Source organism: Hirundo rustica, chromosome 6 (genome assembly GCF_015227805.2).
Source record: "Hirundo rustica isolate bHirRus1 chromosome 6, bHirRus1.pri.v3, whole genome shotgun sequence".
Taxonomy (NCBI): Eukaryota; Metazoa; Chordata; class Aves; order Passeriformes; family Hirundinidae; genus Hirundo; species Hirundo rustica.
The window spans coordinates 29900021-29918303 of record NC_053455.1 but is presented as its reverse complement, the minus strand read 5'-3'; the positions used below and the strand labels follow the sequence as shown (position 1 = coordinate 29918303).

Below are 18283 nucleotides of genomic sequence, written 5' to 3'. Positions count from 1 at the left end.
TTTTTAAATGTGCTTTTCTAACTTTTTCATGTAAAGCTTGGCTTTACATGTCTGTAGTTAGACGAATATAAAAAAGGGCTTCAAGGAATCTGCTGTTTAGCTAGTGAGTGATTTCACCAATCTTATATTCTCCTCTCTGCTGCCTTCCCCACTAGACTGGCTTTCAACTGAACTCTTAGCACTTTAAGGGTTGTTGAACATTTCACTGTTCAATATTTATGCTCGTCATTTTATTCTTGTGCTTTGTTTTTCTGTGGTACTGTGATTTGATATTTTTACTGTGAACAAGCCTTTAACTTCTTTTTCAGCTTCATCAGTTTTTCCCATTTTAGAACTGAGTAATGTGTATGGAAAAAGCAAAACACAGTCAAACAAAAATAAATAATTTGCATCCTTTGCTAAGTACAGTTGTTTGACATTTCTATTTTAACATAGGTTGTTGAGTTTCCCACTTTGGTGCATTTGGCTTCCTTATTTTTATTTTTAAGGGGGAAATTGGTTGTACTTATTTAGTTCAATGTGAATGAAACAGATGGCAATATAAAAGCTGAAATAAGAGGTATATCCTCTTTTGGGCCTATTTAAGCAAAGATGCCATGGTGAATTTCAGCCTTTTTGTATAAAAGAAGCACATGAGAGAAGTGAAGCATGAGAATGACATCCTGGTACCACTTGAATGCTCTTGCTGACTCCACGGACCTGGCATTTTATTTCCAGTGTAACAATCGAGCATGAAAATACAGTTGAGGTATAAGAAGTAAGACAGACTTTTGTTTGTTTGTTTCTTCTCATATAAAAGAACACTGGAACTATTTTGGGGCAGATGAGAACCTGGGTCCAGTAGCTGTGAGTATAAGAAGAGAGAAGCCAGAGGAAATCAAAGAAAATGGACCTCAGTACAACTACCGGATCATATTCAGAACCAGTGAGGTGAGCAGTTCTGAGAGGATAGTAAAAGAAAACTAGAAGTGAGCAGGCAACACCAGGTGGAATGTATGGGGTTTATACCAGCATTGATAATAGATTTTTGTATAATCCAGGAACCTCCTGACAGAATTATGCTACATGTTTATCTGGCACAGAATATATATGAGTTATTCCATAACATCCAATACAGAGGAAGTGCTGAAGATTGTTTTGCTTAAATCTTGAGAAACTTAGAGGAGCTGTGTTAGCTAGAAGCAAGCAAAGAGGAGGGATATTGCTTTTTTCACTTTTATATGTGGCAGTGGATAGACCTGAGAAATGTACTTTTTACTTTTAAATGCTTTATAGAATAGAAATACTATATGAATGCTAATTTTTCCATGTAGTAGTTTACTGTAAAACTTAAATCTGATGAATCATTTGAAATAGTCTGATCATTAGCAGTGAGTGACATTTTTGTATATTAGTGTTGGTCTCATGCTAGCAGAAATTCCTTAATGTGCTTGATCTCTACTGAGAATTGGAAAGATAGTATGTTCAGTTCCACTGCTATTGCTAGTCAGTCTCAGTGCATAATTCAGTATATCTGCTGTTTTTCTTTTCTGTGCATAGCTCATGACATTAAGAGGCTCTGTGCTGGAAGATGCTATCCCTTCTACTGCAAAGCATTGCACAGCCAGGGGACTTCCCCTAAAAGAAGTGCTGGAGTATGTGGTCCCAGAGCTGAATATCCATTGCCTAAGGCTGGCCTTCAACACTCCGAAAGTCACAGAACAGCTTATGAAGCTTGATGAGCAAGGGGTAAGTGCAGAGTTATAGAATTAAACAAATGATCTTAATCTGTCAGATTATTGCCATGAGATGGAAAATGATCTTTTAGCTTTATATCATTAGAGTCAGTCTGTTGAAATACCTCATTTAAACTAAAACTTGTGATCTGTAAGGAGAGTTACATTGAATTTATTTCCCCCAACTTTTGCAGAATATTTGGGATGTATGAAATCAAGTTAATTTCTCTAGGTAGCCTAGAGTTTTGGATTAATGTTATGGCAGTTGTTAATTTAAATTTCCTTTGAAAGAGTCTGCATTGTTTTTCAAAGACTGGGGGCAAGAGGGAGTTCTGTTTTTCTTATTGCTATTATACTAAGAAGAGAAGTTTCCCATGGTGCTAAATGTTTCTTTGTAATACTGCATTGACTAAACCATGACCAGGGTGCTGCCTGTCCTGGTTCATTTTGTTGGTATTCTTTTTTTCTTTCCCCAGGAACAAACTACATGGCAAAATATTCTAAGGCTTTCTTCATATAAATAATTTTCAATAAGGTGATAATGGTCTTTTAAAGATGGGACCAAGGCTCATTGGTGCTACAGCTTAGACTTAACAAAATGAAAGTCCATGACTGAAATGAATGTTATGTTTATGAACTTGTAGTGACTTTTTATAGCTGTGTGCTTGCCTCAGTCCTCACTGGCAGCCTCTCTTTCCATGCCTCTTGAGTGGATGGATCCAAGAGGGGGACTGTGTCCTGGGTCCCTCCCACTGTAAGAGAAGATCATGTTTGTGACCTCTTGATAAACCTGAATGTACTTAAGTCTGTGGGACACAAGATGCATCCCAGAGCCATGAGGGAATTGGCTGATGTCCTTGCCAAGCCACTCTCCTTGGCATCTGAAAAGTGGCTGCAGTCAGGGGAAATCCCAGGAGACTGGAAGAGGGGAAACATTGTACCCAAGTTTAAAAAGGGTGACAGGGAAGATTCCCTGGGAACCACCACCCTGTCAACCTCTCCTCTGTGCCTGGGAAGGTCATGTAATAGATCTTCCTAGAAGCTGTGCTAAGGCACATGGAGGACAGGGAGGTGGATTTGAGACCACCAGCACAGCTGCAGCAAGGGCAGATCCTACCTGACCAACCTAGTGGCCTTCTATGATGGAGTGACTACATCAATGGACAAGGAAGGAGTTATGGATATTGTTTTTCTGTACTTCTGTAAAGCCTTGTGCATGGTCCCCCACAACATCCTTCTCTCTGAATTGGAGAGAGATGGCTTTGATGAGTGGACTGTTGGCTGGATAAGGAATTGGTTGGATGGTCGCACCCAAAGTGTAATGGTCGATGACTCAGGGTCACAGTGGACATCAGGGACAAGCGGTGTATCTCGGGGATATCTTAGTGGGACTAAATGTCTTCATTAATGACATAGATAAAGGGATTGAGTGCACACTCAGCAAGTTAGGAAACTGAGTGGTGCAGTTGCCGTGCCTGAATGATGGGATGCCATCCAGAGGGAAGTGGACAAGCTCAAGAAGTGGCTCCATGGGAATCTCATGAGGTTTAAGATGACCAAGGGCAAGATGCTGCACTTGGATGCTGCACCTCTGGTATTCACAGGCTGGGGACTGAACAGATTGCGAGCAGCCTTGCTGAGAAGCACTTGAGGGTGCTGGAGGGTGAGAGGCTGGACATGACCCAGCCATGGGCACTCCCAGCCCAGAGATCCAAACGTGTCCTGGGCTGCATCCAGAGCAGCGTGGGCAGCAGGGGAGGGAGGGGATTCTGCCCCTCTGCTCTGCTCTGCTGAGACCCCACCTGCAGGGCTGCATCCAGCTCTGGGTGCCAGCACAGGAAGGACAAGGACCTGCTGGAGTGAGTCCAGAGGAGGGCCATGAAGATTAGAGGGATGGAGCACCTCTGCTGTGAGGAAAGGCTCAGAGAACGGGGAATGTTCATCCTGGAAGAGAAAGCTTGGGGTGATGTAATTGTGGCCTTCCACCTGAAGGGAGCCTATGAGAAAGAGGAGAGGAACTTTTTACAAGGGCACAGAGTGACAGGATGAGGGGGAATAACTTCAGACTGAAAGAGAGTAGGTTTAGATTAGGTATGAGAAAGAAAGTCGTGTCTGTGAGAGTGGTGAGGGCTGGAACAGGTTGCCCAGGGAAGCTGTGGATGCCCCATTACTGGAAGTGTTCAAGGCCAGGTTGAATGGTGCTCTGAGTGGCCTGGTCTAGTGAGAGGGTGTCCCTGCCCATGGCAGAAAGATTGAAGCTGAATGATCTTTAAGGTCCCCTTCCAATCCAAACTACTGATTCCATGAGATCTTATGAAACTTGGAGGCTAAATTATCCTTAGTTCGTATCCTATATGTTACTAAGCTCCCATAGTATGACTTTCTAATACTTAACCTTTTGAAAATCATTAAGGGCAAGTGATAGTTAAATTTTTATTATTTGCATCAAAGTATTTTCTATTTTTATGGTAATGAAACAGTTTGACACTTCGAGCCGAAAAAGATAAGTACACTCTGTGCTAATTAGAAGCTGAATTTTTTTCAATTCGAAGCTAACAAAAATTGGGTAGCAGCTGCTCTACTAATTAAGTACACAGAACGTTGATCACTTCTTCTCGCTGAGTGTCACGCTGTTTCATTACAGCATGAGCAGGTGCCTGTTTGATATAGCAGCTAAAATGTTTTGTAAATTTAAGAGTTAAGATTACAAAGTCACCTTAGCCTGACTTAGCCATTAAATTTCACCCAGGAATCTCTTCACTGAACCAAATTTGTATGAATCAGTTTTCATTAGTGTCTTTTTTATGTTTGAGTGAGGTCTTAAAGCAGCTGCTTGTTTTCATATTTAAGAATTTACACTTCTTCATTTAAATTTATCTGCCTTCAGCTTTAAGACTTCTGATATTTTTCTCTGCTACTTCTTAAAAGTCATTTTGGTGTGAGATTTTTTCTAGCAAAGGTTTTTGTATGCAGTGATTATATCATCTGTTGGTCTTGTTTATGATAAACTAAACAGATTGCACTTTTCAAGTCTTTCACTGCAACATATTTTCTCTGCATTTCATATCACTCTTATGGCTGAGCTCTGTCTCCTCTACTCTTTCAATATCTGCATATGTCATTCAGTGTTGGAATGGGAATATTTTTCTTGCCCTAGTTTTGTACTGGTGGTGTATGGGAAAGTTGCTCATTCCTGACTTCCTCTTAGATTGCTAGAGTGGTAACATCTGCTGTTCGTACATATGGTCTACACTGCTCATCACCTAGCTGTTCTTTTATTGAATTTATTAAAATACATCCATTTGAATGGTTCTGTGTTAAATAGCAATCCAATAATTTCCTAGGGCTGCACTAGCTTCTTTCCTAATCACCATCTACTAATCTTTGTCTTGAATGCAGAGCTCGTGGTAGGTTACTGTAAGTTTGCTTCCAAATATGATTTAAAAATTTGAATATTAGGGCAATTACTGATTTATTTCAGTTGAAGTTAATCTTTATGGCAATTCCTCATTCACAGAAATACTGGGGAATGTCACTTGGTTCTTAATATAATTCCCAGTTCATAATACAAACATGCTGACTGGTTAAATCCCAGATATACTTTCTGCTGTCTTGACTGGGTGCTAGATAAATACTTAAAGTGCACTTTTCTCACATATATGAATATGTAAATACTTTCAGATTATTAAAATGAAGATGCTACTTTAGTAGTTTTACCACAACAGAATTCATACTTCAACTTATTTTTTAGCTTTTTCTTGTAGTTAGTACACTTCTAAGGACTGCAGTTTGATCAAAAGGAGGTCTAATAATGGGGACTACTGCATGCCTCTCTCCAGATCTGCTCCTTTTGGTTCAAAAATGCCAATTTGTGCTGTCCTTAAGGAATCTTTTTTTCCCAAAAATTAGCAAATCTAAGAACACAGCTAGAGGGCATATCCTGTTCTTTGCATAGTCCTGGTTTAGTTTCTTAGGCTGACATTTTCAAAGCAATAAAGCACGGTTGTTTGCTTGCTTACTGGTGCTGCAGATTCCATTTATATTTATGCCCTTGAAAATACTTCCTTCACCTAAAGTTGAAGCTTAAATAGTGCAAGTGTACTTCATGAAAATAATTTTCTTTGTCCTAACTTCTTTAAGTGAAATTGCTAGAAGCTATTGTAGTTAGCAGTACAGCTAAGGAGGTGTGGTTCCATGAAGCACTTGCATCCATCCTGTTTCTGTGGGACTGGAGGAGACACATCTGAGCAGCAGATGCCTGAATAGTCCAAGACAGGACCTGCTACTGAGGGTAATGGAAAGTGATGGCAGATGTTGGGGCAGGAGCAGCAGCGGTGCCACCTCCCACCACCCTTCCTCGCTCCCCTCCTCTCTGCTCCCTCACCACGTGTCAGCAGGAGCCCCTGGAACAGATTGCCAAGCTGGGCATGTCCCATCCCTGAAAGGTTAAAAGTCAGGTTGGATGTGGATTTGAGCAACCTGGTCTAGTAGGGAAGTGTCCTTGCTGCCCACTTCAGGAAAAAGGTCCTTAAGGTCCTTTCCAGCCCAAACCATTTCATGATTTTGTGCTGTACTTGAGTTTTGTCATAAGAAATTTGGACATTTTTAGAAGATGCAAGTCAGTGTGTCAGATGATAAAATAAGGGTTATTCTGTCAAGGGGGTAAAAGAAGCAGCCTAGAACTGTGACTTACTATATATAATGACTTCTTCAGCAGGAGAAAACAAGCCAGGTTATCTTTACTCTTCTTTTTCCCTCCTTGTTTTCCTGCTGCTAATACTTTATCCCCATCATTCATCTTTGGTAGTAAAGGAAGAAGACTGTAGAGTAGCAATTTCCAGAGTTTTTAAATTTTAAAATTTACTTTCCTTAGAGTAGGGCCACTTCTGAGGGCTTTTAATATTTCCCACCATAAATATAATAGGTTAAAATTAGTGAATTTCAGTTTCATTATGTATCCACATCATCCTAGCAAGTTCAAAATCCTTTGCCTCATGGCTTGGGATAGAATCTTCTGAGACCAAATTACAGTGTATTCAGATAACTTTGCTTCAAGTGCCCTTGCAAAGCACTGTTTTCACTTCCCACTAACCTGTAGCCCAAACTTGTAAATCTCATGGCAGTTGTGATAGATTTTCTTACGATTTCATTCTGGCATGTGTGGTTGGTGTTTATTTGAATTAGAGCCTCTGCAAAAATTCATGTGTGGGAGGAAAGATTCTTTACTGGACAATAAGGATGCAGTTTCTACCAGACAAATTACATGCATAAACTCTATTGCTCTCCCTTGTTCTCCTTCAATCAGAGTTCCTGCCTGTGAAATTGGTTTTGGAACCAGCAGTAAATGGCTGTGGATGCTGCTTTCTTCCCTTCTGTAACTTGTCTATCTGTAGTCCAGATGTAAATGATGCCAGTGTACTCCGTTTTTGTGTGCGTGTATCAAGTTGGAATTGGTAGAAACAGTTTGCTTTGAAGAATCACAATTACGGTTGGGTAAAAAATGACTTTATTTACATCTTCAGCTTCTGCTGTGTCCGGAACATCAATTGCCAAATTATGGGGAAAATGGAAACATAAAGCACAAGTGCATTGGGAGATCTATGGTAGTAAATAGAACCTTCAAGGCGTGACCAACATTTTTCAGTTTAGCTGGTTTTATTGTTACTATCATCATAGCTAAGTCAGGGAGGACCAACTGAATGTCATGGAGTCTTTCATCATGGCTAACATATGAATAATTTCTATCATCTCTTTGAAATAAGAGAGAGTTCATTTTGTCACTTGTTTAAGAAACAAGCACGTGATGTGCCCTACCCTTCTGCATGGAAGGCTTAGCATAGGATGGCAGCCATGGTACCAGCCTGAGCGAGAGTCAGGTTCCTGGCATTACTCAGCCAGCACTTCCCATGTGGCTCAGTGTTAGACATTCACTTGCAAGCTGCAGTGTTTTCCTTCTGGAAATAAGCAGCATTCATGTTTGCTTCACTTCAGACAGCATTTTGACATCTTCATATTAAATCTGCCATCATCAAGGCAGTTATAATAGAAAATGATGAGTGTATTTGGAACTATATTAACTTTTGAAATTGGACTGATGAATATTAGATATGTTTTCGTTTGTGAATTGCAGGTTTACGAAAACGTGGGAAGTGAATTCAGTGCGTATGTTACTTCATGACTTGGTATACACATAGAATTTTAACCTTTTTCCTTTTGCAGTTAAGTTACCAACTTAAAGTGGGTATCATGTACTGCAAAGCTGGGCAGAGCACCGAAGAGGAAATGTATAATAATGAATCAGCAGGTCCAGCCTTTGAGGAGTTTCTTCAGCTCTTGGGAGAGAGAGTTCGACTCAAGGGATTTGACAAGTACCGAGCTCAGCTGGATACAAAAAGTAAGACTTTATCTTCCATTTTTTTCTTCCTTAAGTGAACAATATGTTTGATACAGTTGCTAACTGCCTTTTTGAAGAGAGTTCTTAAAAATAACATCTTTGCTGTAGGATGGCAGTTACTTAATGTAAGTGAAAACAGAGCACATGTGTAATTTAACTGTACTCATACGGTCTCTCAATTCTGGTAGTATTTGGATTTTTGTATGCATTTGGTATGAAATTACCAATAAAGCTACAGCAAGGAAGCAGTAATTATGGAACAATTATTGGTATTGCAAATCTGTCATCAGTGTGCTGTCTTAAGGCTAATCAATACAGCTGTTTTTTGTTTAGTTTTTTTTTTAAATGATGTGCTTACAGACTGTCTCCAGAATGTTTTGCAAACCCAGCTATGTCAGTCCACCTTGAAAAGTTGATATACTGCTTTTCTGATGTCTGTTGCATGCAGTTTTTCTTCTAGGCAGTTTTGTCTTAGTCATCCTGTCAAATGTATTCCTCCCTCTGTGCTTTTTCTTTTTTGAGTTATGGAAATTAAACTGGATTTGGCAGCTATGTTATCAGCTCTAACTGTAAAACATACTGCAACAAAATGCAGTGGTAAGATGATCTTGGGTGACCGTAACTATAAAAGAAACTCCCTGCATTTGGAATCAGTCATGTGAAATACCTGTTTATCAGCTAGTGCACACTGCATTCAATTTGTAGATCTGTTAAAATTACCTGGGGAAATTTTGTCTTGTATTCCTTTTCATTGAATACTGGAGCTAACCAGTTCCTATGGAGATCTTTTGCTGTTTTGCTCACTTGTAGCAAAGGAAATGAAATAAGGAGCTTGATTCATGAAAGCTGAAAAACATACATCAGCTTTAGTGCAGCAGAAGCTGTGGTCTTGTCATGGGTCTCCTGGCTCAGAGTACGTTGCTGTGCTTTGACGCTCCATCATTCTATATTCTCTCCTTAATTCCTGCTGCAATTGTATTGCCATCTCCTCAAGCTATTCTTGACCAGTCTGATCATCAATCCTCAGAGGGTTCTAAAGCCTCCTTTGGTTTTAAACCTAAGTTAATACCTATTTTGCGCATATTTAACATTGAGCCTGCTTTTTTTAAATTGCAGTACATATATTCCCTTTGTTGTAGTTCCTCCCTGGAGAGCATTTCATAGACACATAGAACGGTTTGGGTTGGAAGGGACATGAAAGATCATCTCATTTCAACCCCTCAGCCATGGGCAGGGACATCTTCCACTAGACTAGGTTGCTCCAAGCCCCATCCAACCCAGCCTTGAGCACTTCCAGGGATGGGGCATCCACAACTCTCTGGGCAACCTGGTCCAGTGCTTCACCACCCTCACAGTAAAGAATTTCTTCCCAATATCTAATATAAACCTGCCCTTCTTCAGTTGAAAATCATTCCCCCATGTCCTATCACTACATGTTCTTGGGAAAATTCCCTCAGCAGCTCTCTTGTAGGAAATATATATAATTCTCAAGGTGAGTTTTCCTTTTGCACAGCTCTGAACTGTCATTTTATTGGTTATAAAGATAAGCTAGGTCAAAAATCAAATGGGTATGGGAAACAGAGAAAACATTTATTTAGTTTCTGGATTTATATTGTGACTTTGTTACTTTCAGTTGTTAAAGCAAGATCCTCTCTTCCCTTTCTTCTGGGTTAGTTAAGATGTGAAAAAAAGGAATATAACCCATATTTTGGTGTCAGTCCACACACACTGGTTTCTAGTATATGTAAATGCTGTATGATTGAGTTGATTCATCTGCTCAAATATCCCCAAGAAAGCTGTAACTGTCTTCTAAGTACCTGTTTTGCATTTCCTTCTGAACAGCAGACTTTTCCAGAGGTGTTTTGAATTCCTTTTTGTTGCTTGTGACTCGAGGAAAGAATTTTATCAGGCTTTGAGTTTTATGTACTTAATCTAGCACCTGTTGAATGGAACCTTTCAGCTGACTGAATCTCTCCTAGTTTTGAGAATTATCTTCTGTTGTGAAGGTTTCTTCTCCATGTTGAGAGCTGGCATATCTTTTTCACATTGCCCAGTGGACCCACTCAGCTCCATTCGGTATCTAAAAATACAAATAAGTCTTTATGTGAACACTTCAGTGTGGTCCTAGAGGACAGGAGATCCTGTAAGTGGAAACTGCTGTTTTTGTGAAGGATTTCCTACAGTTTCTTTCAGTCAAGGTTTACAGCCTCACATATGTGGAACCTCATCAGCCAGAACTGCTTAGGAACTCTTAAGCTGAGTGAAATCTTTCAGGTTAGATTGCCTGCAGGATTACTGAGAAAACACACGACTACATGTTAGTATGCATGAGTTCTTAATGAATAGGTTTAGACAGCAGCAAATGTGAACAGTGGCAGCAAACATTTCTAATGGATCTTGATGGTGATATGTTCTCATTTCTGCCAGTGTGCAAAGATGGAAATGCTGAAAGAGATGGTGTTTGGGTGCGCAACATTCGGCTCTTTGGACAGCTGCATTTGGAAACATTTAAAGCATATTCTACACAGGAAATAGGGGGAAAAAAGGCACTTTGTGGTAGGGGAAATGCTAAAGTCCAAAGATGGTCACAAGAGCTGCATCTCAGGTGTGGGGAATATGTGAAAAGCAGAATACAGCCAGACAATACATTTTCAATAGCTACCCTAAGTAATCAGTCGGTCCTTTTGCCTTGGCCTTAACACAGAGACCTGAAAAGGAGGGGGTTATGGGTTTTTTGTTGTAACTTAGGTTTATAGGTTTTGTTGAACCAGCTAAGAAATGAGCTTCTCCATCTTCCAGCTCTTTGCTCTTCTGTTGCTAGAGAGCTCTATCTTGAGATAGTTCTTGCAGTCTCACTACTCAAGCAATTTTCCTGCGCAAGAATTCTGTCCAGTGGCAGCACAATGGATTGCAAAAGTGTGCTTAAAAACAGAAGTCTGTACATTGACTTGTCAGAAAGGTCAGACCCTTGTAGACTGCTTTGCTGGTTTCTGTACCTTTGACAATACTTTGCAAGCTGTGGAAAGCGGTTGCATGATGTAAGACGTGGAAAGATTTTTCTCAGCATGGAGCTGAGCTGATTTGTATATGTACTCTGGAAATAATCACAATATTTTTAATTTATGCAGATTTAGAAAAGTAAAGTTGCTCTAGCAAAAGGCAGTTTCAGAACATTTATTCTTAGAAATTTTTAGAGTAGGGTCCTAATTAGTAAGTGCCCATAACAGAGCTAATTCCTTAAAAGGAGGCATCTCATGCATACTGTTAACTGAAAGCCTATTTAAGTGTATTGGATCCTTCAAGGGCTTTAGTTTTGGGTCTCTGCCAGTACCACTGTGAAAAAGAGATGCTACTCTTCAAGTTTTGTTTGTTTATTTTGAGAATTACCAGAAGGGAAACAGTCTATCTCCTGGCAGCCTGCAGACTTTGGATAGGAAATAGTGCTTGAAAATGTCACCTTTCCTACAGTGGCTAGGAAGCTTATGGGCATCACTTTAAAGTAATAAACATCACAGTGATCTTTCATATTATAACTTCAGTCATTTTACTTTATTTTCCAGTGGTAATGCATGCTTTATTTCCCTCCTGCTCACTTAGTCTCGCTTCTCAGTATTTTAAATTGGTAAGTGGGATCAGCTTGATAGTGCTGGTAACAAGGATTGTGTGTCCAGCAGTAGTGGTGTGGTTGTTGTGGGAAAAAAGGGAAGTTGATTAATATGAGTTGGGAATTTTATGATTTATCAATTTGATAAGATTATAAACTAAGCTAATAACTGTCAGTTTCTGTACTAGATATTTATATACTGCATGATTTTCTGATTAAGACTTAAGAATATAAAACCATAAGCTATTAAGTAGATAATAAAATCTAGGGAATGAATGGACTTCAAATTGACATTTCATTTAGGGGTTGTCAAGAAACCCCAATGTTTGTAATGGAATAATACAGATAGATTACCTTCTTAACTTGCACTATATAGCATCTTTCCAACCTTGTGGAAATAATGATAAAGACTTACTCTTGGGTCTGAGACTTTTGTTGAGAGACCAACAAACCTTAAGATGCTAAATTGCTTAAGAAGCAGAGATGGGGATGGAGGGAAGTCCAGCTGCATTTCTCTGCATTTGTGTTACACATATACTTTTGTATGGTACAAAACAGATTCTGTCCTCATTTTTGTCAGAAAACAACTTGAGTATTACAGAATTTGATCACCAGTGCTTGGTGTAATCCTTGTGTATGACAGAAGAGCAGTGTTGACAGCTGCTGACAAAGCAGAGGTAGAGGGGAACAGGATTAAGATCTGAAGATATTTGTTATAATGATTTTTATTGTGAGCCCCACTGCAGTTGTCCTGTCTTGTCATTGAACTTACTTTTTGTTCTTCTACAATTCCTTGAAATGCTTTTCTTTGAAACAAGGAGTCAGATTTTCTACTCATAAGGGTTTTTATAGTTTTCTAGCACAGAGGTTAGACTGCTGTAGAAGCAGGCTGACAACATCCTGTGGATTCAGTCAGCAGTATGCTGGTGGTATCAGCCATGGTTTTGAGCGCTATTGGTTTTAAAGAAAAACATTTCAAATGTGAGTCTGTTAATCCTTGTGAATATAGCTGAGAATCATTGGAAAGACAGAAGACTAAGGTGGATTTTTAGAGACGATTAATGGTGGAAGGGAAAAAGGATCAGCTGCTCAGCTAAGTAGCCAGATCCAGTAATGGAGCAACGCTGGGAAAGCGTCATGAATAGCTGTGCCATAAACTGGTGGCCAGAGGGGATGTCTTCAGTAGAAAAAGGTGCTAATGAATTTGAGGATCCCTCAGGCCTCTGTTAAATAGAGGGAAATTGAAGTAGATTGCAGTGCTGGCTTGCAGTTTTGACCTTGAAATGATGGATGTTATTCGAGTGTGCAGTCCTGGATTTTATTGCAATAGCTGTGATTTAATTTAAAGCAAACACCTGCAATTATGGAGGTGTACTTCAGGAAAAGTATTCTGGACTTCAAAAAAGCTGAATGGCGAGAGAAATGCACAGTCTGCAGTGCCTATGGACTTTTGTTGGTAGCTGGATTTGAATAGGAGAGATTTAAACTGTAAAGTGCTTGGAAATAATTGGAATTATTAAATGCGTCATTTGGATTGTAGCCTGATTATTTAGTTTGCAGAATCAGTGGTGTTCTCAGAAAACATTTTTCTCCCTAAAATAAAATCCTGCCAGGAAAGTTGGAAGTTTTGTTTAAATATGTAGGTGTTCTAGAATATTTTTTGTCAGAATTGCTCAATTCTATTCCCCCAATACCTTTTGAGCCCCTTCCCCTCTTTTGAGGCCTGCCTTTCCCTGTCTAACTTCCCTATCTTTTCGCACCTGCTCCTCCCCTTCCCAATTATTTATAGTATTTTTGTATGCTGTTTCAAAAAGATGATGTACAAATCAATGTATTTACATTTCAACATATAAAGCTGTTACAAAGTTACATTGATGTTTATGTGACTTCTGAGTGTATCTGCCTCCTTGGGTGTGCACTGCAGTGATAGGACAGAGTACAGAGGCTGCTGTGGTCCCCTTTCAGATGTCTTGCTGTTCTAATTAGCATTAAAAAGAAAATAATTAGCAAGTTTAATATTACTATTAAATTATTAATAGTAATTAGATTGTAGGAATCTTTTCTTTCTATTTCCCTTTTCATTACAGATAGGTGATTTGGAAGCACAAAATCTCTATGTGCTTATAGTATAGGAAACTTCCCATTTCATTTTACAGATTACTCTAAATGAAACACAAAATACAGATACCTCTATTTTTTTATTATGAATCTGACAGGGAACAAACTTCTCAAATTTTATACTCAAAGTCTGGGTAAATGAACTGTATATTTATGTTACTGCAAATGCATCACAAATCTCAATTCTGTTATCTTCTTAGTAACACGATCTCTCTGTTAATGAAAATGCCAAGATACAGTTTTTAACAGCTTTTAAAAATATGTTGTTATAAATAGCCGGGATTATATAATTTAGTAGCATGTTTATATAACTTCAAATGGCCAGAATGCTTTTTTCCATATATAAAGCTAGTTATTTTTTAATTTTTTTCACTGTGTTGTATAAGTTGTATTTAATAGAATATACTCACTACTTTATCTTTAAATGTGTTACTGCTTAAATTAATGGAACATTTTTTCAAGGTCGCTTTTTAGAGTGAAAGTGAAAACAAGTTCACAATTTGTCTGTAATCAAGTGTTGTTTTCAAACAGCACTTTGTTAATGGAGTAATATCCCCCTCTTCTTGTTTTCTTTCTAAACTTCATAATCCTAGTTTTTATCATTTTCTCTCTACATGGAAGTCTTTCCGTCCACATTTAATTGTTTCTTTGGCCTGTTTCTGGATCCTCTTTTTAAAATAGGGTGGCCAGAACTTAAAACAGCTGAGATTACTTTAGATTAATAGACCAGCATCATAATGTCATTTTTGTGGGCTTTTTCCATCATCAGTTATAAGCATGCTAGCATCTTGTTTGGGGTTTTGACTGCTCATGTCCATAAAGCAGCTGCTCTATTGGAGGTGCTACCTGATCTCAATACAGTTAATTCATTACAGTTAATATGTCCTGATGTTTATGCTTAAGAGAACTCATCCTGTTCTTATTGTGGATTATAGATCCTTTGCTGTTTAATTATGCGAGAGATCATGGTATTAGTTTTCAGTATCTGTCTGCATTCCTTTCTGAAGTCTTTTTCACATTCCTTACAGTTCAGTTTCATTTTGAGGTACTGGGTGGTGCCTGAAAATTCTCAGACTTTGTTGTCGCTTTCACACTTAGGTAGGGAATTTCTTCAGCGTCTTCTGGTATAAATTCCCTATTCCTAACAAGTTTTTGTCTGGGCAAAGTATGCAAAAGTGCACAGGCTGTCTTTATATGGCACTTGCTTTGGCAGGTAAATCAACTCTGAATAAGTTCTTACTTGCTGAGATTTCAGCTAGGATTGAGGATTAATAAACATTTTTGCTTTGCTGATTTTTTTTTAAATAATAATGAAACTTTTTTTTAAAATAATACTTTTATTTTGTCTTCTTTAACTGCAGCTGATTCAACAGGTACTCACTCTCTGTACACAACATACAAGGACTATGAAATAATGTTCCACGTTTCTACTATGTTACCATATACTCCAAACAACAAGCAACAGGTAAGATGGGCTCAGAAGCAGATGAACTATTGAGTATTTATGACAACTTTAATTTGTTACTAGCAAAAAAAATACTTAAGAAATCAAAAGTAAAGGTTGCTGTCTCTGTGTCGGGGAGATGAGCAAAGCAGATGATTATAGGCACATCATAGATTTTTCTCCACTGGACTGTTTTCTATTTAATCTTGCATTACTTTGTTGTAAATAGTATGCAATAATGTCAATAGCGCATGTCAGAAGGACCACAGTGTACCTGATGATTTAAAATAATCTTAAACCTTCTACAGCTATGTCAACTGCCCTTTAAGGTTTGCATTTAGCATATTGTGATATTCACAGAGATAACGAGTAGGTGGTCCAAGCATGCTACACAAGAGCATGAGTCAAAATCCTTTTGTCAAGACCCTTTATTTTCCCTTTTTTTAAAACCTGTATTATACTATTTGGGCTGAACTGCTTTGTTACACTGAAGTACGTGGTCTTGTTAAAAACTAAGCCACATTGTTTTGTATGACGTATAGGCATTTTTTTCTAGAAATGGTGCTTTGTACTTCTGCAAATAAAATAGGGATTTTTGTCTTACAATAGAAGATAACATGATTCTTTTTAGTTTGCTTTTGTACACTAAATGTTTTACAGCTTTGTAGCTCACCTTCTCTTGTACTGTAGTCTTGTATTTACTGAAAGAAGCCTGCCAGGAAATTATTTATAGCATGTCTTAAGGACAATGACAACTTATTTTCAACTTCAAATAGGACCTACCACTGGCTTGTAAAAATGGGTGAAATGAGGGATGTTCTCCTGCTTCCATGTATCACTGATTACTCTTGACACTCACAAAATTTGTTTTTCCCCTTTGTTTAGCTTAAAATTTCACTTGTAAGTTCACCCTCTATGCTACATATAGAAATGAAATTGTTATGAAAAGGACCGTGCCTGAAATTTATTAGGCAAGCAACTAATTCTGGTACTTGTTATATAACCCTCAATTGTTTCAATTTTCAGCTTGAGGTATCACTTGTGGAAAGAAAATGAGCAATAATAATTTATAATAATGAGAAATAAATAATTGGAAATTTGTGAGAAGTCTGTTCTAACCATTGTTTTCCCCCCCCTCATTAAAGCTTCTGAGAAAACGACATATTGGAAATGATATTGTGACAATAGTTTTCCAGGAGCCTGGAGCACAACCATTCAGCCCAAAGAACATTCGATCTCACTTCCAGCACGTCTTCGTCATTGTGAGAGTGCACGGTCCCTGCACTGACAGCGTTTGTTACAGGTACCTATTGCTACATTCACTGAAAACACGGAATTTGAGTGCAAAGCCAGCTGTCATTCTTCTCCTAAATTCTCAGTAGGGAAAGGTAATGAAAGATGAGGGCGTAGTGGTTTCACATTCGCCAAATTCTGGTTACCAGATTTAGTGTAGGGGTCTTAGGGTTTATTCTCTTTTTTGTGGGAGAAAGATTAGGAGAAAAACAAAGCAGGCTCAAGCTTGAAAATAAACAAATAGTTTTATTAACACATACTAAAAGAAAGGAAAAGAAAGTTGGGGAAAGAAACTAAAACAAAACAGAATGTAACTCCAAAAAAACTTTTTCCTCCCCCTACAAACGGTTAACTTTGCTACAAAACACCATAAAGAGACAAAAACTGTGTTTTTCAGTCAGTTTCACCATTTGAAAATAGTCTTTCATCAGTCTTTAGAAGAGTCTCTCTTACAGTCATGGATCCCACTGACAACTTAGAACAGTTCTCTTGTGGGTTTTAACTGTCGCAAAAACAGCTGCCTGGAGAAACCTGCCTTTGTGACCCTCCCATTAGCAGGTTCCCAAGCTGCTTATGGGTCATGGGTCTTAGACTTTTGCATATTGGGGTGTCATGTTTTAAAGATGAATAACTCCAAAGGCAAAGGATTCTTCATCTCAAGGCACAGAGATATCTTCTCACTTTTTCACTGGCACAGAGGGCTTCTCATCTCTATCTCTGTTCAAGCATCTTATCAGATTAATATCACTTAGTCCATCACAAACACCTTTGCTTAGATCCACACACAAACCTAAACAATCATCTCCCAAAATGCATATCTTTCCCATGATTTAAAGGGATAATCTCAATATAGAGTTTATTCTGTGGCTCAATAAGAAATCCAACCTAAAATGGATTGTCAGGCTCCTCAACCCTTGTCCCAATAGTCCTTTCACTCTCGCTCCACTGACTTCATGCTGTTCCTTCTCTATGTTCACTCTGTCCCTTTCTTTCCCCTCTCAGGGAAGGGTTAGGCCTTGGAAGCTTCATGTTGCCAGGGAAAGGTCAAATCTGCCCCGAGTCTTTGTCTCTCTTGCTGCAGCTCATGGCGTTGGATTTTCAAGGCCGTGCCGGTGAGGGGGGAAGAGCTCACACAGCGAGATCAGAGATGAGAGCACCTGGGCGGTCTGGAATCACAAACGGGGCAGGGTCAGAGATGCCGTTTTTGCCCACCCCTCAGTTTAACTCAGGCAGGCCCCGGCCCAGCCGGGCCGTAGCTGGTGCCGGGGCGCGGCCGGCAGAGCCTGGCCTGCAGCAGCCGGGCCCGGAGGCACCGCCCGGCCAGGGCCGCTCCCTGGCTGCTGTACGATGTCACCTTTCTCTCTCTGGCCACAGGGAAAGAGGCTGAGCTGCAGGAATTCAGGGTTTTTATATGGGTACTTCCCAAAGTCACATTTGACATCCTCGGTGCTCAGAACAGATGCCGGTATCCCAAAGTAGCCCTCTGATAGGTCCCTGTCCTTTCTAAAGCAATTCCTCCATAACTAAAAAACCAAACTGTGTGAACTCATGACAGAGAGCCAAGGAGGTTTAGAGTCATGTGAATTTAGAACTCTTTCACAGAGTAAATAGACAGACAAATACATAGATGAAACACGCCCAGTGAGGAAATTGCTGCTGTCAGGTGTGAGTTCAAACACACCCACGTGTGCACATGCATATCAAACCCCTGGAAA

General features: G+C 39.2%; 1 protein-coding gene across 10 annotated transcripts in view; it reads left to right on the top strand.

The window, feature by feature from the left end:
- SIPA1L1 (signal induced proliferation associated 1 like 1) overlaps window positions 1–18283 on the top strand; it is a 203853-nt gene that overhangs the window by 139299 nt on the left and 46271 nt on the right. For all 10 annotated transcript variants that reach the window (XM_040066070.2, XM_040066064.2, XM_040066069.2 and 7 more), the window contains 5 exons: window positions 800–930; window positions 1540–1728; window positions 7935–8109; window positions 15193–15296; window positions 16421–16578. In XM_040066070.2, the coding sequence (XP_039922004.1) occupies window positions 800–930; window positions 1540–1728; window positions 7935–8109; window positions 15193–15296; window positions 16421–16578 (757 nt within the window). The remainder of the gene's footprint in view (window positions 1–799; window positions 931–1539; window positions 1729–7934; window positions 8110–15192; window positions 15297–16420; window positions 16579–18283) is intronic.